General features: G+C 40.3%; 1 protein-coding gene across 1 annotated transcript in view; it reads left to right on the top strand.

Moving 5' to 3' along the window:
- The window catches only part of Pon2 (paraoxonase 2), a 38,866-nt gene extending 12,892 nt beyond the window's left edge, over positions 1-25,974 (top strand). The window contains exons 3-9 of the mRNA XM_045160831.1: positions 6,368-6,423; positions 11,670-11,835; positions 12,362-12,488; positions 19,689-19,889; positions 23,789-23,870; positions 24,585-24,713; positions 25,351-25,974. Of these exons, the coding sequence (XP_045016766.1) occupies positions 6,368-6,423; positions 11,670-11,835; positions 12,362-12,488; positions 19,689-19,889; positions 23,789-23,870; positions 24,585-24,713; positions 25,351-25,509 (920 nt within the window). The 3' untranslated portion in view covers positions 25,510-25,974. The remainder of the gene's footprint in view (positions 1-6,367; positions 6,424-11,669; positions 11,836-12,361; positions 12,489-19,688; positions 19,890-23,788; positions 23,871-24,584; positions 24,714-25,350) is intronic.
- Positions 25,975-27,297: the final 1,323 nt, after the last annotated feature.

Genomic DNA, 27,297 nt, shown 5'->3' with positions numbered 1-27,297 from the left:
GCAGAGTACGACCCTCATACTATTCTTCATGTCTGTACTCATTGACATCCCTGCTATTAGTGAAGAAGAGTGTCTGCATCGCAAGTAGAATCTACTTTTTTGTTTGGTTTTTGAGGTAGTTTCTCACTGTAGTCCAGGCTGACCTAGAATTCACTATGTGGTCTCACAGTGAACTCGAACTCACAGCGACCCTCCTACCTCTGCTCCCGAATGCTGAGATTAAACATGTGTGCCACCACTCCCAGTTTAGCATCTCTTTTTTGTCTTTTTCATCAGAGCCATTCTTACTAGGATGAGCTGATACTTCATTATAGTTTTCACTTGCATTTTTACCATAATTAGTGATACTGAGCTTTTCTCCCATACAGTCATTGGCTATTCCTATGTTTTCCTTTGGTGAATGTCAGGTAAATATTTGCCCATTGTTTTAGTTGGATTTGTTCTTGTTTTGTTTGGCTGGGTTGATGGAGTTCCATATATAGTCTAGATATCAATTCCTTGTCAGACAAACAGAACAGTCTGAAAACCTGCTTTCCCATTCTGCAGCATTGTCTTCACTCTGCTGAGGGGCTCCCTTGCTGCGCGCTGTCTTCTTGACTTGCTCTGCCTCTGGTTGTAGGGTTATATCCACCATTGCACTAAAGACCAGCCAGTGGCCATCCTTGATCTTACATGTGCATGACTGAGTAGATCCTTAGCAGGGAGATTGCCATCATTAGGATATTTGTTTAAAGTTTTGATAATCACCACTGAATTGTCCTCAAGTTAACATGCCTAATAAACTCTGTGCCTCTTATTTGTGGTCATGCTCATTCCAGCTAGGTTTCCAGGGGACTTTCAGCCAAAACGAGCCATCAGTCATCAGAGCAATCTTCCTGCCTCAGACTTTCCCTACAAGATTGGTTGCTAGCTTCTAATTTGTTACACGTCTTTCCTATGTTTTTTTTTAAATTATTTATTTATTTATTTGAGAGTGACAGACACAGAGAGAAAGACAGATAGAGGGAGAGAGAGAGAGTGGGCGCGCCAGGGCTTCCAGCCTCTGCAAACGAACTCCAGACGCGTGCGCCCCCTTGTGCATCTGGCTAACGTGGGACCTGGGGAACTGAGCCTCGAACCAGGGTCCTTAGGCTTCACAGGCAAGCGCTTAACCGCTAAGCCATCTCTCCAGCCCACGTCTTTCCTATGTTTTCTGTCTCCTTTTGTTTTTTATTGCTACTTTTGTATCTGCCTCTTCTTTAGTCCTGCCACCTAGACTGGTTGACTCTGTTGGGGCTTCTCCTTGCTCAGAAATGCCAGACACTTAGAAAGATCCAGACTCAGTATCAGATACAAAATTGGCTTATCAGTTCTGGGTAATGCACCCAATTCTGGAACTGAACATGTTGTGGAATCCCAACTAATGCAGTAATTCCATCTTGTATAAAGAAAAATGGTCCTCGGAACTGGTCTAACAAGAACCATGAAACATCTGCAAGGGATGTTGGATCTTAATGAGTGGGAGGTTGGGACACTGGTCTCAGGTTCTTTTTCTACTGAGTTAATTCTTGTCACATTATCAAGCAGCCCATGGCCCTGTGAAGCCCACCTTCTGTGTGTTCCAGTCTCAGTACACAACAGGGCACAAACAGGCACATCAAGTGTATTCCTGTTACAGCTCACTGGGATGGTGCCTTCAAGAAAAACAAGCTGAGCAGCATTTGTATTCCAAACAGGCTTCTGTCTGTATTTGTGACCTTTATGTTGTGATGTGTGTGAGCTGCTGTCTGCAGTTGGAGAGAAGGAGGAAATATGTCACCTATGGCCCCTCCGTTGAAGTGTTTAATGCCTCAGAGGCACTTCAGAAGGCAGCGGAGTGGAGGAGATGAGTGATTATAGGCACGTTTGGAATACATTTTTAGATCTAATTATATTTGTGCTTTTCTTTGTTTCTTTTTGCTTTTGCCCTGTGGCTAGTACACCCCTGTGGTGGTTTGATTCAGATGTCCCCCATAAGCTTGGATATTCTGAATGCTAGGTTCCTACCTGATAGAGATTTGGGAATTAACACCTCTTAGAGGCAGTGTATTGTTGGGGGCAGGCTTGTGGATGTTATACCCAGTTTCCCCTTGCTAGTGTTTGACACACTCTCCTGTTGCTGTTGTCCACCTTATGTTGGCCAGTGGGTGATGTCCACCCTCTGCTCATGCCGTTGTTTTCCCCTGCCATCATGGAGCTTCCCCTTAAGTCTGTAAGACAAAATAAAACCTTTTTCCCCTAAATCTGTTCTTGGTCAGGTGATTTCTGCCAGCAAAGAAAACCTGACTGCAACAATCCCATATGACATTTGTTGAGTGCCATGCTAGTGATGCATAATGGTTAATAGTAACTTGTGGTTAGATAATGTCAACAACAACTGCTTATGCAATAGTTTGATCTCAAGGAATAACAGTGTGTTTGACCCCCATCCCCATTTAGACAAAAACAACTTGCTATGCATGCATGATAGGCAGCAAGGCTAGAGAGGGCCTGCTTTTGGAAATAGTAGTTGTGCTCTTGAGGCTAACCCATTCAAGGGGAGATCTCTTCATTTTTGTTGAAATAAATACACATGCATGCATGCACCTGCACACAAATGCACACTATGTTCACCTTCTCTGGGCTTGTACTCTTTGTAACCCTTGGCGCTTATATACAAATGTTATCAGTCATTTCATATCATACATTATTCATTTTTTTTTCTGATCTAATGTCATAGACATTGAATGAATATTATAAGGAATATATGTCTTGTTTGGTGAATAAAATAAGTTCACTACTTACTGCAGTTTTAAATTCCTTCCAGTAAATCTTTTATGTACTTAAGCTTTAGCATAATACCAGCATCTGGTAATAAAAAGAACAATAAGAGCTATTTAGTTTGAATGCATCTTAAAATTGAAAAAAAAATATTTTCTAAATGTTTGCAATTCAGAACTGGGGTCTAAAATAAAATTTTGAATATTCGCTTTCTTTCTTTCTCCCTCTCTCCTGAGTTAACTAATAGTTTTATGTATTGTCAGTCAATCAAGACTTTTACTATAATTGCTGTTGGGAGCAGAAAAACACTAAAGTTTGTAACCTTTGCCATCTAGTACTCTATAGTCAACAAAGAAACCAACACCACCAGCAACAAAAAAAAAGTAAACCAACAAACCCACTATAAAGTACAGATTCATTTCTCCTTCTGTAATAAACAAGAACTTGAGGCTCAGAGAGGTTAGGTAACTTTGCAAATCCTTTTTTCAATATAGTATCTTTTCCCAGAGTGGTTGTCTTATATCTTGGGAATAGTGAATTACAGAAGTAGAACACGGTAGGTTACCTAACCTATGACACACTCTGTTGGGTGTGGTAAGGGCTAGTTTGCTGTCACAAAGTTACAGTACTTAAGGGAAGAAAGAAGTATGTTTTCATTTTTCTTTTTGGAAATAGTCCAGAGATAAGTAAATGACCTAGGGTGGTTTGGTGACTGCTGTCCCTGTGGACATTTGGGGACCAAGGCTGATGAAGTAATACTCCTATCTCCAACATAGAATATCCATCTTGGTCCAATGTTATATCCCTATTTGTAGCCATTTCAAAGTAGGGAGAGATGAAAGGAAAATGCATGTGGACATTTTTATCTTAGGTTAGTTGCTTACATCTTGTCTTCTTAAACCCCGCTGATCAGAACTCAGGCACGTGGTCATCACCTGTCAGCCAGAAGGGGTGGTAATTTGCTGCCATGTGCTTCTGCTAAGAGAGAAGCAGAGATTGCGGATGCTAGAGAACAGCTGGCCTTCTCGAACACAGATGGATAATTGCTAAAGTACCAAGAAAGGTCAAAATTAGCTGCGGTAAATGAGAAGGAATTCTAGAGGAAAGATTTTGAAAGAGGTTTTAAAGAAAAGCTCAAGATACAGGTTGGTGATGATTTTGTTGAGAGGCATGAAAACAGAAATTTTGGGAGAAAAGCCAGTGTACGAAATTGTCCATCATTGAATTTACAAAGAAAACCGTCTTTAGAAAAGTGCCAGGCAATGGTTCTGACAGAAAATTTGTGAATTGGATACTTGATATGTTTTAGGTTGGACCAGAGGATTTGAGACTCAACTTCCCAGTTTATAATTTCAATTTATTTATTTGTTTATTTATTTTTAGCATTTTGCTTAATATTTTTAAAGCTCCATATTATTATTTCTAAAATACAAGAAAATAGTATTGTTTCTTGGTGTCCTGAAATTCCATGAGCTTTTGTATACAAATAACTTAGGAATAAATAGTCTTGTAGCTGGTAACACTGTTAGATGCTGACTGAATTAGAGGGGATAATGTCATCAGAAATTGAAGTTGGAGTAGTCACATTGAACATTGCTTTGAAATAATAGCCTATTTTGATATTGGCTATAGAAGTAAATATGGGTGAAATATAAAAGAATAGAAAATACCCCAAACTTAAACTAGGTATAGAACTTGTTTTCTTCATTTGAATGAGTCAGTAGGAATAAACGAGAAAAAGTGATTGAAATGAATTATTTTTTTTAAAACCTTTTCCTTGGGCTGATGAGATTTCTCAGTGGTCTGAGTTCGATTTCCCAGTGCCCATGGAAAGCCACATGCAGAGTGACACATGAATCTGTGATCCCAATATGATTATGTCAATGGAAAGCATAACTCAGATAATCCAGAAGTTGCAGGCCAGCTGGTCTGTCACACATGCAGAGGCAAAGGGAGAGAGATCCAGACCAACACACATATACACACATGTATAACAAAAACCTTCATTATTAAAACAATATGGTTATTTGTAAAAATTGTCTATTTTTATTTGTTTATTTTTGTATTTTCTTTGGAGTTGAGGATTGAACATGGTCCCATACATGCTAAGCATGAACTCTCCTTCTGAGCTACACCCACAGATCCTACAGAAAAATCTCAAACATAAAAAGAAAAAGAATAAAAAAAATCATAACTTTACTGCCCAAGAAGTATTAACTTTGCATATATTTTATATGTATGAGCCTGCACGTGTAGAAATTGAATTTTCTTAATTTAAAAAAAAAAAAAAAAACTTAATTCTGCTTCCTTTACTAAATGGACCTAAAAAGCAACACTTAGGCTGAAATTGTGTGTGTGTGTTGTACAAGTCTCACCTTGCCCATCGCCTGTTGAGAACCACTGTAGCACTCAAGTCAAGGACCTTTGTCACAGAAAAGTTCTCAGCTGTGATACAACAGAAATTTTGCAATGCAAACAACTTCAGAGGGTTCATGGATTCTCCAGCACCGATTGGTGGCTCTCCAGACGTCACAAACTCTCCTCTGCTATACCCTGTTGTTTAAGCTTCTATGTGGTGTCTTTCTGAGGAGCGGGCAGAGGGGTCTTTACAAGTAAAGTTCTTTGCATTTTTATTTTGTTTTGCTTCTCTGTGCTATGAAAGAGCAAGTGGCATTTGAAGCTGCCAGCTCATATAGACTCATGAATCCAAACTGAAATGACTTTTAGTTGCTTTTTGGTTTTGACAACCTAGACATAATCTGGGCCATATCCTTTGGAGAGGCCCTGAAGAGGAAGATTGGATTTGTGGATGTGTCATGATCTGGTTTAATCTAAGCCATTTTCATTCTTCTTCTCTTGAGCGTGTGTCTATAATCTGTCTATGGAATTTATACAGTGAGACCTCTGGGAAGGTCTTATGTCTAATTACTTGCTGTGCTGTGTGAACTGTACTGTGGACAATCAATAAATAATCAATAGTAATTGTAGCTTGCCTTGAGACAGGAGTTGGGAGCTTCAGCTAGTTTAGGTGTCTTGAACTTTTCATTAATTTCCTTTTGATAGGTTTTCTTATAATTTAAACACTAAATAGAAAGCTTTCTTTCCACTTAGCACTGTTTTTTTAAGAGGGAATATGTGATTTCAGGTGTTTTTATCTCTATTAATGAGAAAAATGTCTCTTTTTTGTCTCAGATTGTGCTAAGAGATAGACAAGAATATTTGCATGGCTAAATGACTATGAGCCCTTCCTTCTGAAAGTAATATTCCCCTGATGTCAATTACTTTTATGCAGACATCTGGATGTTTATCCTAAAAGTGTACAGATGTCAACTTTTTCTGTATCCTAGCTGGAAATGTGGTGAAAACTTGACTTTGATTTGAGTAAACATAAAATATCTAACATTTAAAGTCAACAGTTCACTGTACAAAAGGGTTTAGACTGACATTTGTTAGAGAGAATCATGCATTGGAAAAGAAATTGGAACCATCCCCAAAGATCCAGATACTGATAAAGTCAACATAGCCCTAGTTATGCCACCTTGAACAGAAGCATTTGAAAATGACAGGTATCCATTCCTTGAATTTGCAGAAGCTGGTGCCGAAGATATTGACATCCTTCCCAATGGCCTGGCGTTCTTCAGTGTGGTGAGTGCTGTACACCATCTTGTCTTTTCCGTCCACCTACAGTAGTGGGAGACAGGGCCATTCATTTGGGGCCATGGAGCAGTAATTTATTCTTATAAATTTCTCACATCTGGAGGTAAGTTCTGAAGAAAAGATGGCTCAAATTGGATTTTGAAACTTTTGTAAGCTTTTGTAAATTCCAGAATGTTCCAAAGCAATCTGTTATAAAAAGCATGTTATTAGAAAGATATTTGAGTCAGGTGTGGTGGTGCACGCCTTTAGTCCCAGCACTCAGGGGTGTAAGGTAGGAGGATCACTGTCAGTTCCAGGCCAGCCTGAGGCTCACAGTGAATTAGTCTGGGCCAGAGCGAGACCTTACCTCAAAAAAAAAAAAGATATTTGAGCTAAGTATGGACAATATGCTATTTTATATATGGCATTTAACTTTCCCACTATGTACACAGTTTTAAGCATATTCCATTTTTTCATATTCATATTTGTTACTTATTTCAATATGCCAAATTTCACAAAAGAGGGCCATTGATTTTTCAGTTTTTTCATTAATTGTAAGTAGAAAGTTATCAATTGAGTTCACTTCATTGCCTTAATTCTTTTTTTTATTCAATTTTGATTTATTTATTTGCATGCATGTGCACTCACAAGTGTAAGCATGGCAAGCCAGGTTTTCTTGCCACAGTAAACAAATAGCCTCCTGGTTTTATGTGGCGGCTAGGGAATTGAACCCAGGTCAGCAGGCTTTATAAGCACACACCTGTAACCATTGAGCCATTTGCCCAGTGACTTGCCCTAATTCTTATAAGCAGAAGAAAAATAGCCTTTCTGAGCATTTAATAAAAGACTTTCAAACTGATTGGCCTGTGTGGTACTGGCTTGCACCAGAACTTATTTTACTAGGAATCTAGATATATAAGCAGATGAGGGCTCCTAACTTCCACCTCTCTGGCTTGAGAAGAAGTATAAGTCTTTCTCATCTTCCTGAGTCCAGTTTTTCTGGAGGAAAAAGTGTTTGACTCTGAAGCTTGATGGAATTATTGTATTTCTTCTCAACATCCATTATTTTTAAGCACTGAGACTCAAGATGGAGGTATAAAATTTGGAGATACTTTAGAAGAAAGTTGCAACACTAATAAAACAGTTGTCAGGCTTATAAGAAAGATGTGAGAACTCAGCTTGGAATAAAATGAAGGTTGGATTGCTCCTTGGGTTCCTGGTGGTTTTCTGAGAACTATCCTGGCCTTCAGAGAAACACCAACATTTTTATTTAGCTAAAAAAAAAATTCAGTTTTAAGCCGGGCATGGTGGTGCATGCCTTTAATCCCAGCACTTGCAAGCAAAGAGAGATAGATGAGAGACTGAGAAAATGAGGGCACCAGGCCTCCAGCCACTGCAAACAAATTCCCCATGCATGTGCCACTTTGTGCATCTGGCTTTTCATGGGTACTGGGGGATCAAACCTGGGTTGTTAGGTTTTGCAGGCAAGTGTCTTGACCACTGAGCCATTCTGAACAAGGAAGGAAGTTGTTTTGAGTTTCATTTGGTTTTATAAAGATTTGTTCTTTGGATTTAAGTAATTCAGAACTTAGCTGTTCAAGATTTTTGTTCTGGAGGAATAAATCTAAAGAGGAGTAAGGCTCCCACACATGCACATGAGTCCCTTCAGTCCTTGTAGCTGAAGGGCACAGCATAGTCACAATGACTTTGAAGGCATGTCAGTGGGTTATTCTGTGGTCCGTCCTCGTTTATGTGACTTTTCTTCTTTTCAAACATAGATGTGTATTCTCAGTTACTTCTGTGGTTCATTACTTCAGCATGGTGCACTCTGCAGGCTACACACCCTTCTGAAAGAACAGTGGGTACCTGACAGGAGTGGCTTTCTTCTTCCTGGCATAGAAGCTCACCTAACCCATCCTGCTCCAAAACTTACACTGCACATGATCAAAGGCTGAGCTGTGCAGAGTAGACAAGAAAAGATTTAAGCAGCAAGGTGAAGACACACAGTGTTACAGAATTGTACCCTTCAGAATGGTGAGGGTAAAATGGTAGGGGTGGTGAATCTGATGTCATCTGCTTTACTGCAATTAAAAATAAAATTTTAGGGCTGGAGAGATGGCGTAGCAGTTAAGCGCTTGCCTGTGAAGCCTAAGGACCCCGGTTCAAGGCTCGGTTCCCCAGGTCCCACGTTAGCCAGATGCACAAGGGGGCACACGCGTCTGGAGTTAGTTTGCAGTGGCTGGAAGCCCTGGCACACCCATTCTCTCTCTCTCCCTCTACCTGTCTTTCTCTCTGTGTCTGTCGCTCTCAAATAAATAAATTAATTAATTAAAAAATAAAAATAAAAATAAAATTTTAAATGAGATAAGAAGGCCGAAATCATAAGAAGTGTAAAAGTAACCATGAATAATTATCGCCACCTGGTAGCACTGGCAGCTCGTGTAAGGTTTAGCAACTATTGTTTGCAGGACATTTGTAAAGAAGGGAGAGAATGGAGAGGAGAAACAGTTGACACAGTGTTACCATGTTGCATTAGTGTGGCCACAGTTTATCCTGCTCTCTGGGTCTGCCAGCCATGAAAACAGGCAATGGTAGATAGATTTTAAAAAATTAGAAGAATTTCCTACCAAGCCCAATTTTGTGTATAAAGTCTTTGTCTAGTTGTTTTATCCCTAAGTTTGCATAAACTATCACCACAGTGCATTAGTAAACTGAATATAGCAATGAATTCATAAAAATTTTATTATCACCCATAAGGCTTTCCTTAAGATTGTAAGGATGAATCTGCATTTCATAGATAGCCAGATAATTTATTATGTAACTGATCTGATTTAAGAGAGAAAAGACCTAGTTCATCTCAGTAAGTGCCCCCCCAAAGCTTTAAATAAAATTCAATACTCCTTCTTGATTAAAAGCTACAAGCAAACTAAAAATAGATGGAAAATTCCCAGAAACTTACAATAAGCACCGTACTTAATGGTGCAACATGAGCTGTCTGTATTACCAGTAATGTTCAGAAGAAGAAAAGACCCAATGCTCCCACAACCATCAGTAATTGATTATCATTCTTAGTATCCCAATAAAACAAGAAAAAGAATTGTGAGATAGAAAAAAAAATGAAGCAGAAAAAGTGGCCATTATTTCCCTTAATGTCTGATTCTCTGATTTTTTTTTTTTAATTTTTTAAAGACAGACACAGAGAGAAAGACAGATAGAGGGAGAGAGAGAATGGGCGCGCCAGGGCTTCCAGCCTCTGCAAACGAACTCCAGATGCGTGCGCCCCCTTGTGCATCTGGCTAACGTGGGACCTGGGGAACCGAGCCTCGAACCGGGGTCCTTAGGCTTCACAGGCAAGCGCTTAACCGCTAAGCCATCTCTCCAGCCCTCTGATTTTTAACAAATCTGAGATTCAATGACTAGACCATTAGTAGTAGTAACAGGTGAGAATTTACTGAAAAGGTTGGGTTCAAATGATCATATGAAATACTAAGGCTTTCCCATGCACTGGGAAAACCCAGATAGAAAGTGTAGTGACAGCTGATAATAATGGTCCACTCACAGCCTACACTCACAGCGGGATATAGAAGCAGCATATTGGCATAGGTATAGGTATGAAGTGTCAAAAGAACAAAATAGAGATTGCTTTATCAGACTCCTGTGAATGTGGATTCAGGACATGATAGGGGGGCACTATGAATACATGGGAAAAGGATGGACTGTTTGCCTGAACTGTTCTAGGCCCTTGGACCTGGTGGGGAATAGAGTCCCAGCTTGTGTTCCAGTGGGGCGAATGAATGTGTCAGGTGATGATAATGAGAGGGCACCGTGGGGCATGCAGGCTGCGGTGCAATTGGCACTTGCACTTTTCTGCTGTTTTGGAGAAGGAGATGAGGTCTCTTTGGTAGGCACATTTCCTGGTTTCAGATGGAAAAGGACATGGACTTTGGTGGGAAAAGACTCCCAAGAAGGAAGAAGAGCAGCACACGAGCTCTGAGAGTAGGGTGACACAGTCTTCCTGTTTCTGCCTTCGCCCCCTTCTGAACCTCTGCACAGTATTCTTGTAGTCATTGGTATTGTATGCAGGTCAAATGGCAATGCAGTGGCAGGCTAAAGCAAGCTAGGGTAAAGAGAACAGGATAGGCCAGATCGGGCGGGTACTGTGCGTGGAGATGGCTTTACTGGAAAGACAGCAGTTGGGACAGATATAAAGAAATTGAGGGATGCATCTCTGGGAGGAAGCAATCCTGAGCAAAGGCAGGGATCAATAACTCTGTGAGGAGAAGATGTTTGTTGGAGAATATCAGAAAGCCTGGATGGCCAAGGTAGTATGGGTGATACGAGGAATGGTCACTGATGGTGAGAAAAGATGGTACGGCGAGAGGGCCAGGTGAGAAGGGCCTATGACACCACACTTATGAGCCATCATAAGAACCTTCACTTAGAATCAGAGCAAGATGGAAGTCATTAGAGACCATGATCAAAAGTATGACATACTGGGTAGGAGAGATGGCTCCATGGTTAAGGCACTTGCCTGCAAAGCCTAACGACCTGGGTTCGATTCCCCAGTACCCACATAAAGCCAGGTACATAAAGTGGTGCATGTACCTGGAGCTTGTTTGCGGTGGCTAGAAGCCCTGGCATGTCCATTCTCTCTCCCTCCTTGCAAATACATAAATAAGACATACTGTACACACTCCAGATGCTAAAGTGACAATCGACAATGGGGAACTAAGGACAGAAAAAGAGAAGAGCTCTTTCCCTGGATTCTGACATGTGAGCTGGGGCATTCATGGAAGATTTGGGGAGAACTGCTCACATCTGTATTAAGAGGTGTATTTTCAAGGTGGCTTCAACAGGATATATTGCTGATGGATTAGAGGAGACCTGAGACCAGGAGGGAGTCATGACTGACTCAGGTGATCAAGCTTTCCTGCACTGTGACTACAGAGAAGAGTGTATCAGGCTTGAGAGTTTCCGCAGTTAATATTATGTAAATATTCACTTATCCTCTTTCAACTCTGCCTGGAATTTCTTAGTCCACTGACTTGTTGGTGCCCTTAAAGAATATAAATCCCACATCACCTGTCAGAACTCAACAAAATAATTGCTGTTTCCTGTGTGCTTCTGGTGGTCTTACTCACCCTTTCCCTTGTGTTGGAGGCTTGTGCTTCCTATTGATCTCCCATATGTAGTACCTGCTTAGTCTACAAATTATTGAAGCCTTTGTGTTTAACATTTTCTCCTGCACTGGAAAGGGCCTGAAATTTCCAGGACTTCACAGCTTTGCACCAGATAAGCCTGGAGGAATATTGCTGATGGATCTGAATGAAGAAAAGCCAAAAGCAAAGGAATTAAGAATCAGCCGAGGGTTCAATTTGGCATCATTTAATCCGCATGGAATCAGCACTTTCATAGACAGCGGTAAGAGCTGATGGGCCCCCAGGTGAAGAAATACACTGTGGCTCACGGGTGTCTGTGGGGAGTAGATTTGGGTCACACTGATGGGAAAGGACAGTTACCTCGTGAATTATGCCTGTACACACAAACAGCTTGTTCACTTGCCTCTTAAACTGTCAGTGTGGTATGCTACATTTTGAAATTTCTAACAGTGAACACCTAAAAGAATGGTTAAGATTTCATGACCTTTTCTTATACCTATGATCATTGTATTAAAAAGAGCTATATACCTGAATTAACATATAAACACATTATGCATGAATTCTGTATATGGAGTGAGAAACATTCTTTCTTAAAGGTCAGGGGCCCGGTGATGAGAAATAACACCAGACCGATAGTGATGGGAAAGACCAGCAAGAAGAGTGATCTCTTTGGTCACCCAACAGCCTGTACCTTCAACCTTTCTTGCCTGTGATATTTAAATGTCAGTGCTGCCCAGTGGTCCTGCGGTTATGTCTTGTAAATTAACTCTATTCTTTTCATCTTTTAGATGACACAGTTTATCTCTTTGTTGTAAACCACCCGGATTTCAAGAACACTGTGGAAATTTTTAAATTTGAAGAGGAAGAGAATTCTCTTTTGCACCTGAAAACAATTAGGCATGAGCTTCTTCCAAGGTACATTCTTTCCTCATTTTCTAGTTTATCTCTGCATTTTCAAACACTTGCCTTTTATAAGAGCTCACATATATGTCAGCTAATATATAAAGTAGAACCTAACAAATGCTACAATATGTAATTTCAAAAGTTTAGGTATGTATGTAAATTTAAACAGGTTAAATATTTCCAACCTAAAAGTTTAAAGTCTGAAATGAGGCTATATGTGGCAAATTTCACAACATAAAGTTTTCTTTCATGGACAGTATTTCTTTAAAAATTGTGTACAGGAAGGGTTTGGCTGGAGGAAGCTCTGGAAGAGCTACTGGCTGACTCTTCCTGCTAATGCTCTGTTGAGGTGCATGGGCAGGTAGCAGTGAAGGTATACAATCCAAAGGGGCCCATTCTAGAGACCAGGCCAACATTATCATAGGCTAGTTTGTCACCAAGTGGAAGAATTTTTTATCAAGCCTGGGCAGCAAAACCCCAGCAGCAAGTCACATAACAGAAAAAGGACTGGTCACCAGGTTGGAGGAACTGTTCAGTCATTACAAGTCAGAAGGTAAAACTTTAGAGGAAGATGTGGAACACTTTTGACATGTGTGTTGGCTGGATGGAATTTGAACTTGAAGTCCTCATCTGGGCTTGGAAGATCTAGGTTGTTACCATATGCCAACTTGCCAAGAAGGAGTTTTTAGGTTCAAAGGCATAGGTGGCATCTGTGCATATTTCCCTAACCTCTTGACAGAAGCCAAACATAAATAATAAATAAAAATGAACATAAATTCAATGATTTCCCCCTGTTTGCACTTCAGTTTGACCTTGTCTCTGAAGAAGGACAGGGGTCACTGCATCAGTGGAAGACCCATTGACCTGTGGAAACTAGTTTTTATGCAAAACACTCCTCTGTATTGTTCACAGAGGTATTTGTATTGAATCAGTGGCTTAAGTTTCTTAACAGAGAAGCCCCTGGGACCCTTGGAACATGTTCCTTAACTTTACTCAGGTGATTGGCCCGATGTCACCAACACCAGTGAAGATGAGGAATGGCCAAGTCTCTTGAATACATTTGTGAAGACAGAAGTGGGGCAAGGAAAAGAGAAGCCAAAGGGGGAGATGCATTAGGCCCGGGGCCCCAAGGCTTGTGTCCTGGGAGCAACAGCAACCATTTGTCCTGCAGTCAAGTTACAAATTGGACTTGTCTGAAAATTACTGTAATCTGGGTATTTTCTATTTTATACTATTCTTACCTTATATTTGAAAGGACTCTGAAAATTCTGTATCACATTTTAGGTATTTTCTTCAGGTCTTGGTTATATTTGAACCTGGCTCCAAAAAATATTACATAAATTTATTCTTTTTAGCTATTTGTAGAGAGGATATATGAAACAAAATGAATTTCATATTTGGACTTGGTCAAGTACACAAGATAGATTTTATTATCTATCTGCAAATATTCCAAAACTCCACTGTGTATGTGTAGAGTGTCCTTGTAGGTCAAATGGAGCATGGCATTTGAATGAATACCACTCTTCATCATGATTAGTGTTCTCATGAGCTCTGAGAAATGATGAGTTTTTTCAGTCTCAATCATGAAATCCCCTTGAGGCCCATGTTGAGAATAGAAGAAACACCCATCTACTTTCTCCACTATTGATGCAGGATTTGGGGATCCAGGAGGATTCCCAGGCCTGTGAAAACCAACTTGTGGGTTCTTATCCAATTTAGCAAAAAATAAAAACAAGTGAAAGAAACATGGCTGGAGAGATGGCTTAGCAGTTTAGGTGTTTGCCTGTGAAGCCTAAGGACTCAGGTTTAAGTTCCAGGTACCCACATAAGCCAGATGCACAAGATGGCGTTACACCTAGAGTTTGTTTGCAGTAGCTAGAGGCCCTGATAATGCCCATTCTGTCTCTGAAATAAATAAAGTTTTTTTTTAAATGAAGTAAACAGACTCTGACAAGGGTAAATTATGAGGCTTATTTCATGAAGAATTAGAATCTAGGGACATGGCTAGTTGGAAGACTCAGACTAGAAGGGAATTCTCCTTCTTGTCTGGCTGGAAAGTGGGGAGGGGAGATGGTGAAAATCTCCCTGGGGAAAAAGCCTCTGGCACATACACACACACATGGAAGGCAAAACGTGAGAGCCCAGGCCAAAGGATTTAGAAGAAGTACGCACACAAGTGTGTGTGTGTGTGTGTGTGTGTGTGTGTGTGTGTGTGCGCGCGCGCAGAGAACTCAGCACCTGAATACCTGTCCTGCCCTGGAAGAGTGGCTTGTTTCATGTGGGTTTGGCATGCTTTATGTGGGCCTGTTATACATATGCGTGCTCACAAACATGGGAAGCAAATTATGAAAGTGTAAACCCTTTACCTACACGTAGGAGAGACTGGAGAGTAAAGGGCTCAGACCGTAGAGGAACATCATGTGTGTAAGAAAGTGAGGAGGCATCAGGAAACAGAGTAGATGTAAGAAGCAAGCAAGAGAATGCCTAGGTAAAGAAGAATTTCCTCCTCCCTTTCCTAGCCAAGCTGGGAAGGGGGAGAGCTTACCAAAGAAGTAACAAAGAGAATCCAACGCCTGCAGAATAAATAGTCAAGAGAGACAGATTTACCAAGTGGCAGACCCACCTACACGTGTCAGACATTTAATTAGAATTAGCTTTGCCATCAGACCTAGGTGTGTGAGGGAGAGACAAAACTAGTTGGTGTCCTCAAGCAGTGGGCTCAGAAGGGGCAGCCCAACCTGTGCTGAGCTGAGCTCGAAGCAGGATGTTGCTGCTGGGGAGGTGAGGCTTGCAGCCATCGTGTGGATGAAACTGGATCAGATATAGCTTATGGTCCTGCCAGGACAAGCAAAGCGGCTTCCACATTGTCCTTTGGGCCTTTTTCCCTGGCTGACTGCCCATACAAAAGATAACTTTCAGCCTGAAGAGATGCTCAGTGGTTAAGGTGCTTGACTGTAAAGCCTAACAACCCAAGTTCCATTCCCTAGTACCACGTAAAGCCGGATACACAAAGTGTGCATGAGTCTGGAGCTCCTGGTGTGTGCCCATGCTCCCCCCACCTCTCCCAAGCATGGTGCTCACACATTTAATCCCAGCACTTGGGAGGCAGAGGTAGGAGGAATGCTGTGAGTTTGAGACCACCCTGAGATTACATAGTGAATTCCAGGTCAGCCTGGGCTAGCGAGAGAGCTTCCCTTCAAAAAAACAAGCAAACAAACAAACCAAAAAGCTATATTTCTCTGGTTTTTCCTTCACTATCATCCTCACTCACCTCAGATAATTCAGCATCAAATACCTGTCCTGCCCTGGAAGAGTGGCTTGTTTTACGTGGGTCTTACATGCTTTATATGGGCCTTTTATACCAAGTGAATTTATCAGGTTCTTGGTAGCTTTGGGGCTAATGACCCTGAATAATCAGAGGAGTTCAAACTAGAAGTGGGTTGATACAGTGGGGGTTGGACTAACTTTACAATAGAGGACTCTGAGAGCTTCTTGGGCCCGAGGTCTTATTTAATGCCAGGTGACTAGAGCAAGGTTCTGAGATGAAAGGGAACTCCAGTTCTGGAACAGAGCAAGGTGGAAGGGGACTTCAAACTGCCTAATAGAAGGAGAGAGGTTTTTAAGCCCTTTGGAGAGAAAGAAATGATAGGAGGAAGGTCTTGCACTGACCTGCATGCAGTGTTGGGGAGGAAGGTTGACTGGAGCCTGCAGTTGTCAGGTTGGCTGGACCCTCTGCTGAATGCTTGTGAAGTGAGACTTTGAGTCAACAGGTGTTGATTAGGAGCAAGTTGTTTTTCTTCTCAACCCAAAAGCTTAGTCAAGTATCCTAACAATAGATTCTAAGGTCTCTGATCTACTATCAGCATATGTGGGAGATGGGAACACAGAAACAACTCTTGAAACCTTAGGTAACATAACAGAATCCCAGGTCTAGTTGGAGCGGGGGATGGGGGGTGGGGCTGCTGAGAGGAGATTCTTGAAGATACTACAAAAATACTGCTATCTACTTCCCAGCTCAGCTTGCCTCAATAACCTACTTCTTTTATTTTAAAGTTGATGGATATTTTAAATTTCTACTTCCCTATTGAGAGCATAAGCATGTAATTTCCATTCATTTTCCCCCAATATGGACTTCATAATAAATAGGAGCCTAAATACCATTCAGGTAGGCTGCACAGTATGTGGCTTTTCCAGAAAGGAGACCCACCTTCCCAATAAACTATATTTTTCATTTGACAAATAAGAAAGCTGCTCTTACAGAAATTTTTGCATGGGATAATTGGGATTTAAATTTAATAACACCTTTGCCTAACTGATTTTAAAGCTGTAATTGTGTTTTGCACATCTATCTCTCACCTGAAGCACTATATTCTGGCAATGTCATCATCCATTTCTACAAGTGTTTAGAATGCTGTTCATTTTCAGCAGTCTGGTTTGGGAAGGGGGTGGAAATTGAACAGTCAACATTAGTTTGATTAATAACTAAGCAAGGGACCTCAAGAACTTTAATGAGGTTTTTGAAGTTGAGGGAAAGTCCCTAAACTCCAAACCATGAGTTCTTTGTAACAAAGAATTGGAATAAACAGACTGAGAAACATAGTTTACAAACTATTGCATTTATTCAAGGGAGTCAGAGTTAGAGATAGCACTCACATAGCAGATTTAGAGTGTGATGAAAATACACACATGGTAAATTCAGGGACCAGAGGAAAATTGTACATGTAATTAAAATGAGAAGTTACCCTAAACTATAAAGCAGAGGCAAGCAGAAAAATACATCCAGCCAGGCTGAATGAGTAGGGAAGCCACTCACATATGCAAGCAGAGGTGATAGAATCCAGAGAGCCTAGAACGGAAGAAGACCTCAGACTTTACTCGGTTGGTTTGTAGATTTGGAGGGTGGACCCCAGGTCAGCCCACCTGGGCTGTTTATTTAGGTAGTGTGTTAGACTGTAGGCAGCAGGGGGCGCCATAGATCTGTCTCGATTAGACACGAGTTACATTCCTGTGCCAAGTGAGACGGCATGTGGGGTGGCATCTCCTGGTTCTCTCTGGGCCTCAATTACTAACTGAAACTGCATAAAAGAAGCTAGTTTTCTCCTATCCTCCTTCACAAGGAGCTTAAAAAGGATATAGAGGGTTCCCCCTGGTAAGTCTTTATTTATTTGGGGCCAGGGAGCTAGTTCTGGAAGAGGTTGGCTGACTACAGTGGGAGGTTTGATTCTCCTGGGCTCAGAAAAGGGCTCTGCACACAGCTGGTTAAGTAGGGGGGGTCGAGAAAGAAAGGCAGCGGGTGGGCTGGGAGAGGTTACTGATTTGCTGAGGCTGGAGCAGATAGTGAATTCCAGTTCCGCTGCAGCAGGCTGGTGATGTGGTATCCTTTGGAATGATTCCTCTCTTGTGAATCTTCCCCTAACTGGCTACCTAATAATAAGCTAGCTCCCTCTCATTTGCCCCTCTCTTGAGAAGACAGTCTTAAGTGCTGTTAGAGGAAAGGGGATGATGACCAGTAAGTCTTTACTTCCAGATGAATGGGGTCTTAGAGTATGACAGTTAGGGTCTCTCCCAGGGGGCGCCTATCTAAAGGCCCAGTCAGGTAATCATATGTAAGGGGAGTTTTGGGGCTTCTTGCTAATGCAAATGAATCAATAATTTTAGGTAACCCAGATACTTCTCTTATGAATTTAAAGAATTAAATCCATGGGCTAGAGGGATGGCTTAGTGGTTAAGGTGTTTGCCTGCAAAGCCCATGTTCGAGTCCCCGGACCCATGTAAGCCAGATGCACAAGGGGGTGCATATGTCTGAAGTTTGTTTGCAGTGGCTAGAGGCCCTGGTCTGCTCATTCTCACTCTCTCTCCCTCTTTCTCTGTCAAATAGATAAATAAAAATACAATATATTTTTAAAAGAGAATTAAATCCACAGACCAGAGGGTAAATCTTAAAGAGACTTTATTAGATTAAGAGAAGGAAAGAGTAGAAATTACAGACAGCTCTTGCCATTTGGAAAGCATGGGGGCTTAGAGAGCACATGTGGGAGTGGGGTGCCCCCTATCTTAGCCCAGCAGGGTCCAGAGGAGGGGGGCTTACCAGAGGAGGGACCTGGAAGTTCAGGAAAGGTGAAAAGCCAGAATCAGACCTACCTACCTGATAGGGATCTACTTATAATCTAATGTGGTGGGCTTTACTTTCTGAGAGAGCTGATTGGTTTTGGCTAGGGGTTGGCTCGAGAATATGGGCACAGTGAGCTGATTGCATGGCTGGATCAGATGCTGAACTCTGGTTCTGCTGAAGAAGGCCTGTGAGATGTTCCCTCTTGCGGCCGTCTCTCTTGACTAGCTACCTAATTCCCTCTCAGAATGTCCAGCAACAAAGTCCATGGACATAAAGTGAAATGTGACTGACAGTTCACTAGCCAGCCAGGTTCTGGCTAGCACCATACATTGTGGAAGGCTCTATCCTTACCAATCATTGTTAAATTCCATGTGGCTATTGTCAAATAGCATACTTTTAGTGGTGTGTGTGTTGGTACATGCCTGTAACCCCAGGTAGAGACAAAGAATCAGTTCAAGGCCATTGTAGGCTACATAGCCTGAAGGCCAGCCTGATTTATGTGAGATACTGTCTCAAAAACAAAACAAAACAAAAGTTAAATACTTTTTTGGTTTTTTTGAGGTAGGGTCTCACTCTAACTCAAGCTAACCTGGAATTCACTATGAAGTCTCAGGGTGGCCTTGAACTCATGATGTTCCTCCTACCTTTGCCTCCCGGGTATTTGTATTAAAGGCGTGCACCCCCGCTCCCAGTTAAAAAAAAAAAGTTAAATACTTTTTTTTAAAGACAAGTGCTCAGTATATTGCCCAAGTAGACATCAAATTTCTTATCCTCTTACATCCATCATTCAAATGCTTGGATTGCAAGTGTGTACCACCACACCAGACTAGACATTTTTACTGTTATAATGATTCTGTCATAATTGCTAAATGATCTGCCTTCATATGACCTGTTACCATATGATATTGCTCTCTTGCAAATGATACTACACTATTGTATATAGCTATAGCTGTGAATTTAGTTTACCTTTTCTTGGAAAGAAATTTTACCGAAAATGTAAATCATGTGTTATATAAATCTTGTGAATACTTACTAAATCTTTCAGTATGGAGAACCACAAGTTTTTTTATTGCCTCTCCTCTATTATTTTTCTCTTTCAGTGTGAACGATGTCATAGCTGTTGGACCAGCCCATTTCTATGCCACGAATGACCACTACTTCACAGACCCTTTCTTAAAGTATTTGGAAACATTCTTGAACTTACACTGGACAAATGTGGTTTACTATAGTCCAAATGAAGTCAAGCTGGTTGCAGAAGGCTTTGACTCAGCCAATGGGATCAACATGTCACCTGATAAAAAGTATGCCCTATTCAGAAGATCTTCATTCTCATAGCCACATTCCTTGGATTTCTCTTCTTCCCAAATTGAAACTAGCATTCTTTTTTTTTTTTTTAATTTTTTATTTATTTATTTGAGAGCGACAGACACAGAGAGAAATAGAGGGAGAGAGAAAGAATGGGCGTGCCAGGGCTTCCAGCCTCTGCAAACGAACTCCAGACGCGTGTGCCCCCTTGTGCATCTGGCTAATGTGGGACCTGGGGAACCAAGCCTCGAACCGGGGTCCTTAGGCTTCACAGGCAAGCGCTTAACCATCTCTCCAGCCCTAGCATTCTTTTTTTTTTTTTTTAATTTGTTTATTTTGATTTATTTATTTGAGAGTGACAGAGAGACAAAGAGGCAGATAGAGAGAGAGGGAGAATGGGCACGCCAGGACCTCCAGCCACTGCAAATGAACTCCAGACGTGTGTGCCCCCTTGTGCATCTGGTTAATGTGGGTCCTGAGGAATTGAACCTTGAACCAGGGTCCTTAGGCTTCACAGGCAAGCACTTAACTGCTAAGCCATCTCTCCAGCCCCAAACTAGCATTCTTTACTTTTTTTTACTTTTTAGATTTTTTTTTTTTGAGTGTGTGTGTACATGCATGTACATATGTGTGAATGCAGGCACGTGCATGCCATGGTACATGCATGATGGAGATCAAAGGATAATTTCAGATACTGGTTTTCACCTTTCATCTTGTTTGAGAAAGGGTCTAGGTTCACCAGACTAGGTGAGCATGAGCTTCTGGAGGATTCTCCTGTCTCTGCCTCCCATTTTCTACAGGCACTCTGGGCTAGCAGACTCTCATGTTATGGTGCTCAGCTTTCCACAGCTTCTGGGGATACAGACCCAGGCCATCAGGCTTGTGCAGCAAGCACTTTATTCATTTCCTGAAAATAGCATTGTTGACACTTTTATATCATTTCACACATATATTTTGTAGATTTAGTTACATGCAGTTACATGTATATGCATATTGCATATAAGTATATATTTACATACACTTATAAAATTTTGTATAACCATTGTCAAATTAAATTTTATAAATAATATTAGTAGAGTATATATATATATATATACACACACTAAAGTATCACATAAGTTTTACTTTTAAGTTAGTGTGTCATTTTTATTAACTATATGTTATTCCATTATAAAGATAATCCTAAATTAATTTAACTGTTTCTCTGTTAATAGATCTGTAACTTGTTTTCTTTTTTTTTTTTTTCTTGGATTAAAACCATTTTATGCTTCCCATTTACCACCAAAGCCTATCCAATTCTTTACTGAGGAAAATCTCTGCAGTACATTAGGGCATAATGATTAAACTTGAAGGTTTGGGGTTCATACAAAGCTGAGTTCAAATCCTAGCTAGAATAACTTCTGAATGACGTTATGAGCCCCGCCTCCAGAACAAACCCACTGAACAACTTGCTCAGTGTGAAGCTTCCAAACTTTAGCTTTAATGGATATTGCCAAATTGTTTTCCAAAACTTCTGTACTTTTATGTGCTAATCACAATCACAACATTAGATCACAAGTAGAGAGATGGCTGAGCGCTTAAGTCACTTTCTGGCAAAGCCAAAGGACATAGGTTTGGTTCCCCAGTACATGTGTAAAGCCAAATGCAAAAGGTGGTGCATGACTGTGGAGTTTGCAGTGGCTAGAGGCCCTGGTGTACCCATTTTCTCTCTCACTCTATCTGCCTCTTTCTCTCTCTCAAATAAATAAATAGAAAAAAAAATTAAAGTGGTGCACTTAAAAAAAATTCTATATTCTTTGTTCTCTTCTAACTAACCACGTTGAGTAATTTGTAAAATATTTTTATTTATTTGTGTGGATATGTTCATGTGGAGGTCTGAGGACAACTTTCAAGTCGGTCCTCACCTGCCCCTCTCATTGGAGGAGGGTTTCTTGTTCTGAATTCTCAGTATGCTGTTCTTTGCTGCACTTGCCACGGACCTCCCAGCTCACCAAGTGGATCAGCGTGCTGGGCTTTGTACATGGCGTGTGGAGGTCGAATCCAGATGCTTCAGTGTGAGCAGTGAGCTCTTTATCCACTGAGCCGTCTCCTCAGCCCTGAACAATCAAAACTATCAGTTTTCCCAGTTATGCATTGGCTTTCCTTGACAATAGAAAATCTTTGTTCTGCTCGTGCAACTTATTCTTCTTTTTTGGGATTATAGAACATAAATAATAACTTTTATTTAAATTGTCTCCAACTGTCCCAACCTACCCTGTCCAACCAAATCTGTTTTTCTTCCCACCTTTTCTATTTCCATCTTGTTGCAGTTAACTTGATTTCAGCCTATTTCCATCTTTGGAGCTCTTACCAGTGTGGTATTTCTATGGCTCATTAACTTTTTTTTTTTTTTTTTTTTTTGGTTTTTCAAGGTAGAGTGTCACTCTAGCTCAGGCTGACCTGGAATAATTCACTATGTAGTCTCAGGGTGGCCTTGAACTCATGGCAATTCTCCTACCTCTGCCTTCCAAGTGCTGGGATTATAGGTGTGCACCACCACACCCAGCCTAACTTTTTTTTTAAAAAAGATATATTTATTATTTATTTATTTGAGGGGGGGGAAGAGACAGAGAGAAAGAGAATGGGTATGCCAGGGCCTCCAGCCACTGCAGACAAACTCCAGACGCATGCTCCCCTTTGTGTACCTGGCTTACATAGGTCCTGGGGAATCTAACCCAAGTCCTTAGGCTTTGTAGGCAAATGCCTTAACCACTAAGCCATTTCCTTAGCCCTGGCTCATTAACTTTTAAGGGCTCCAAAGCAGAAGGGAGTTCTGATTTCATTCTGGCTTTGAATGGCCTTCACAGCACCAGTCATTGTTGACCTGAAAGGACCCTTTGTTATTAGGCCCTTTGTTATTTGTTATTATTATTCTAAAAATTCACTGAAATCCAGTTGCCTTTCAAGTCAAGGCTTGGACTTTCTATGATGGATTAGCCTTTGCTACTGTTAACAAACTTTCCATAAAACATCACACATTATTTGATAAACACCCCTCCCTGGTGGCTGCCCCTGGGCCTTTGCTCACCTGTTTGCTGTGCTTAAAAGTTGCTTCATCTCCACATCCTCAAACATACTCTCTTCGTCATGCCAATTATGCAGATGTCCCCTCCTTTGGGTGTCTTTCTGTCTACTCAGAGGTAGAGATTTCATCAGTCTCTATGCCTGAACTATTTCTCAGGTATACATAAGGCATCAATCTTAATGTGTTTCATGTGTACAAACCAGTCTGACCTGCTAACACATTGTAATTGTTTGAGGATGAGGTCATACTCATACCTCCTTTCTGTCGTATCTGCCACAACTTTGGGCTCATGTCTTCACACATAGAATTACTCAGTGGAACAGTAGATCATAGTAAAAACTTGCCCCCAAGAAGTTCATTAATGTAAACCCCCTTAGGTGGAAACATACTGTCCTGGATAAAGACTTATTTCTAACTCTTAAAACTCTCCGTGAACTAATAGTTTATTAAGCATTAATACATATTAATCACTAATTAAATATGTTCTATTTGTATTGGATAGAAATATAAAATAGAAGGTAGATGCTTTTTCTTATGAAATGCGACATTGTTTTATTATCATTTCCAAGTGTATATTCAAATTGATGGCTTATATTATTTTCCCTTACAAACCTCTTGAAAGATAATTTAACAATTCCACGATTGTTTTAGCAACACTGAATTGATTTGGAAAGCTTACTTTTTAAATAAAAATTGACCTTTATTAAGCATTCCTTGAGGGTACAACATTGATTAGTTTCTTGGCAGGTTATCAAAACTTATTCTTTTATCTGGTATTCATTATTTTTTATACTATAAAAAGGCTTTAATCAGTGTGTACTTTCTGCAAAGGTATATCTATGTTGCTGATGTGCTGGCTCATGAAATTCATGTATTGGAAAAACAACCCAATATGAATTTAACTCAAGTAAAGGTAAATATTTACATTTATGCATAGATACTAACCTGTTAGTCTCTGCCGTGGGGTCGCTGCAGTGCACTATAACAATACTGTGCTTAGAACAGAACCTGGGTTCAGGAAGCCATTCTGTGTTTTAACTGTTAACTCCCTCCACTGACAGCAGTCTCCCTTTCTCCGCTAATACCAGGATAAACCATGATTTCCTGCAGTCGCAGCTTGAGTGATCTGATTTTGCGTCAGATTTAGGGCTCATTCCATAAAGTATTAATGGCATTCCATGAATCCCAATAAGAATTTCACAATTGGGAAGACTATAAGATGAATTTTCAGATGAAGATTTATGCACGTTATCAGCTCTTTCAATAATAAATGAAAATTGAAATTGGGCTCCATGCCACTATTATTTTTTCTTCCAGTTCAATAATACATATTTTAGACTGTCTGGAATTTCCTATCTTGCGCTGATGGAATTCCTTGAGCTAAGTGATCATTGTGCTCTATTTTAAAAGAGAAAATAGTTCTTTTTTTTTTTTTTGAGGGAGAGATGGATTATCCTGTAACTTTTGCACTTTCAGAGAAGATGAAAAGTGTTTTCAAACCAAGTTATTACATTTATTTTAAATGATATTGGTGTTAAAAGGGCAGAAGCAGGGAGATGTGTAATAGCTTTAGATTGTTTAATCAGGTTTCTCACATCATTTAAATATTGATGTTTTCGTTTGTAAGGTTCTGCAATTGGATACACTGGTGGACAATTTATCTATTGATCCTTCCTCAGGGGACATCTGGGTAGGCTGCCACCCTAATGGCCAGAAGCTCTTCGTGTATGACCCGAGCAATCCTCCTTCGTCAGAGGTTTTTATATTTTTAGTTTTTCAACCTTAATTATTCAGTTCCTTTTGAACTAGTTATACAATAAACTGTCACAGGGATGATTTGTTAGTTCTCTTAAACCAGTAATACAAAAAGCTTGCATGGTGGCTTTGTAATTGCTTTAAGCCAGTAATTGGCAGAATGTTACATTGTTCAAATGCTTTGAGGAAGGTAATCTTTTGATGTATTAAATTATGGTGGAAACTAGTCAGAATTCAGTTTTATAAAGACATGTGCCCTGCTTGTGTGGTATGCTGGCAATTTTTGAAATATCTGGTTTATTGTCACCTCGCCACATGATGTGATTTTTGTTCATGTTGAAGTAGTGTGAAAGTAGGCACATTAGTGTGAACCTATTTCTATCAATGCCGAATTGCTGTAATCACCCTAAATCCTGTGTTGGCATGACATAACTAGATGATTTTTTAAAGTACTTTCACCTTCTTTGAAGGTAGGAGGAAGTACTTTAATTTAAGCATTAAAAAGATTGCTAACTGCTGTTCCCAACAGCATGGTTTCATAATCATTGTGCCATTAAGGAAGCAGACAAGGGATTATTGGTGATTGAGTGACATGGGTCTATGGGGTTCTATATTAATATTTTGTATCCCCCATGTAGGTTCTCCGCATCCAGAACATTCTATCTGAAAAGCCTTTGGTGACTACAGTTTATGCCAACAATGGATCTGTCCTCCAGGGAAGTTCTGTGGCAACTGTGTATGATGGGATACTTCTTATAGGCACTTTGTACCACAGAGCCTTGTACTGTGAACTCTAAAGTGCATTGCATCCAAGTGCAGTATGTTCTAACAAATAGTTTTCTGTGAATTGTTGATTCTGAGGGACATTAACCAACAATGTGGACCTAGAAATATATGGCATCTATAGTGAATTTTATCTCAGAAAGAAGAAAAACCCTTGCAGTTCTTAGAGCAGAGCACTTTTAACATCAAAGGAAAGGAACTTTTCCATACAATGCCAAGCCAGGGCGAGAGAAGGAAGCTGCTTGTCCATAAAGAGAATGCGCTTTGCCCAGTGTGAGCCTCCCGTTTGCCTTCCCTCTGCAAACATGAGTCCACTGACAGGGTGAGGCCCATCGCCTTTACCTCTGGGTTGACCTCAGCCCCACATTGTGACCACTGTGAGTGTTCAGAACTACTGGTAGATGGTGTGTTTTCATATTTTATACTTACATCTTTGTTTGTTGTTGAAATCTTAGAATAATATTAAAGACTAACCAAAATCCTGGGTTTTTCTGCAGTTAATTCTTGAGGCACGTGCTGTGGGAGAAGGGTTGCTTTTTGGGGTCAGGAGGCATGACCATGTTAATTTCTGTTCTGTTAATTTCAGTGGAAAAGGACTCTTTATTAAGAAGAATAAAACAAACTAGTTAACAACTGCAACACAAAGTCTTGGCTTTGAGGGATCCTTCTTTCATCAGTTCTCTTCCTCATTGGAAGCCCATGTTGGAGACAAAACAGCTAAAGAGAGAAAAGCTTGGGGTTGGCAGAACCATGACCAGAATCCAGGAGAGATCGAGTCCAATGTCCAGGGCTGTATGGGACAGCAGCAGGAGGCTCTGAGCCAAGGGGGACTGGGTCATGGATTATAGGGAGAACATTTTGTCCTCTCTTATCTCCAATAGCCTTTCTTGAGCCCTGCAGAAATTTTTATATATTTCCATTGTTACCTATAAAGCACTTCATTTTATGTCTCATTTTTCCCCATTTTTCTCATCACCATTAAGATATTTGTCAGTTAATTATAAAATGTCCAACAATTCATGGAAAGTGTTATATTATTTTACTTAATCCCAATGGGACTGTGAGGGGTTAGATATTGGTATTATATCACTGTTAACATCTCACAGATGTTCATGGCCACATTCTTCCTAAGGGGAGGAATGTCTCTTTCTACTACCAGAAGCTTCTGCCTTAGACCCAATGAGTATTTGATATTTACCCTTTCTCCTCATATATATCATGGGTTCTTGTTTTCTATTTTTTTTTTCTTTTCAAGATACCAGCTTGTCTTGTCTTGATGAATTATTTAATGGCTCATAAATGGAAATTGCATAAGTATCTTTAAATTTGAGCTCTTGTTAATTTTTCTGTTTATGATTTTCCATTCTTCAATTTATTATGGTAAGAATGAATGGATAGATTTCAGCTCAAGGTAATTACTGTGTTTTCCTTATGACTTCCATTATCCAAGGAGAAAATGTCAGGTCATAGATAAATAAAGCAAGGTTATTGCTTACTTAGGAACTCAAACCAAGAAGGGAATGTTTTAGGTTTTAGGAGATGTTAAAATTGACTGTCAAAATAGCCACATTCATAATAAATACCAGAATGCAAAAGGTACTAGATAAAGTATTTTCTCTTTTCTCTAGTAGAAATTTCATTTGGAGAAAAGTATGTAAACATTAACAAACACACATTGTTTATCTTAGTTATTCAAAAAATTATATTTGTTGTTGAAGAGTCGTGAAGGACTCTATCAAACTATAAGTACACCATGCATTTATTTATGTTGAACTTTTTGTGATCATATATTAAATGAAACA

Source organism: Jaculus jaculus, chromosome 10 (assembly GCF_020740685.1).
Source record: "Jaculus jaculus isolate mJacJac1 chromosome 10, mJacJac1.mat.Y.cur, whole genome shotgun sequence".
NCBI classification, from domain to species: Eukaryota; Metazoa; Chordata; class Mammalia; order Rodentia; family Dipodidae; genus Jaculus; species Jaculus jaculus.
This window is presented reverse-complemented; position numbering and strand designations above follow the sequence as displayed.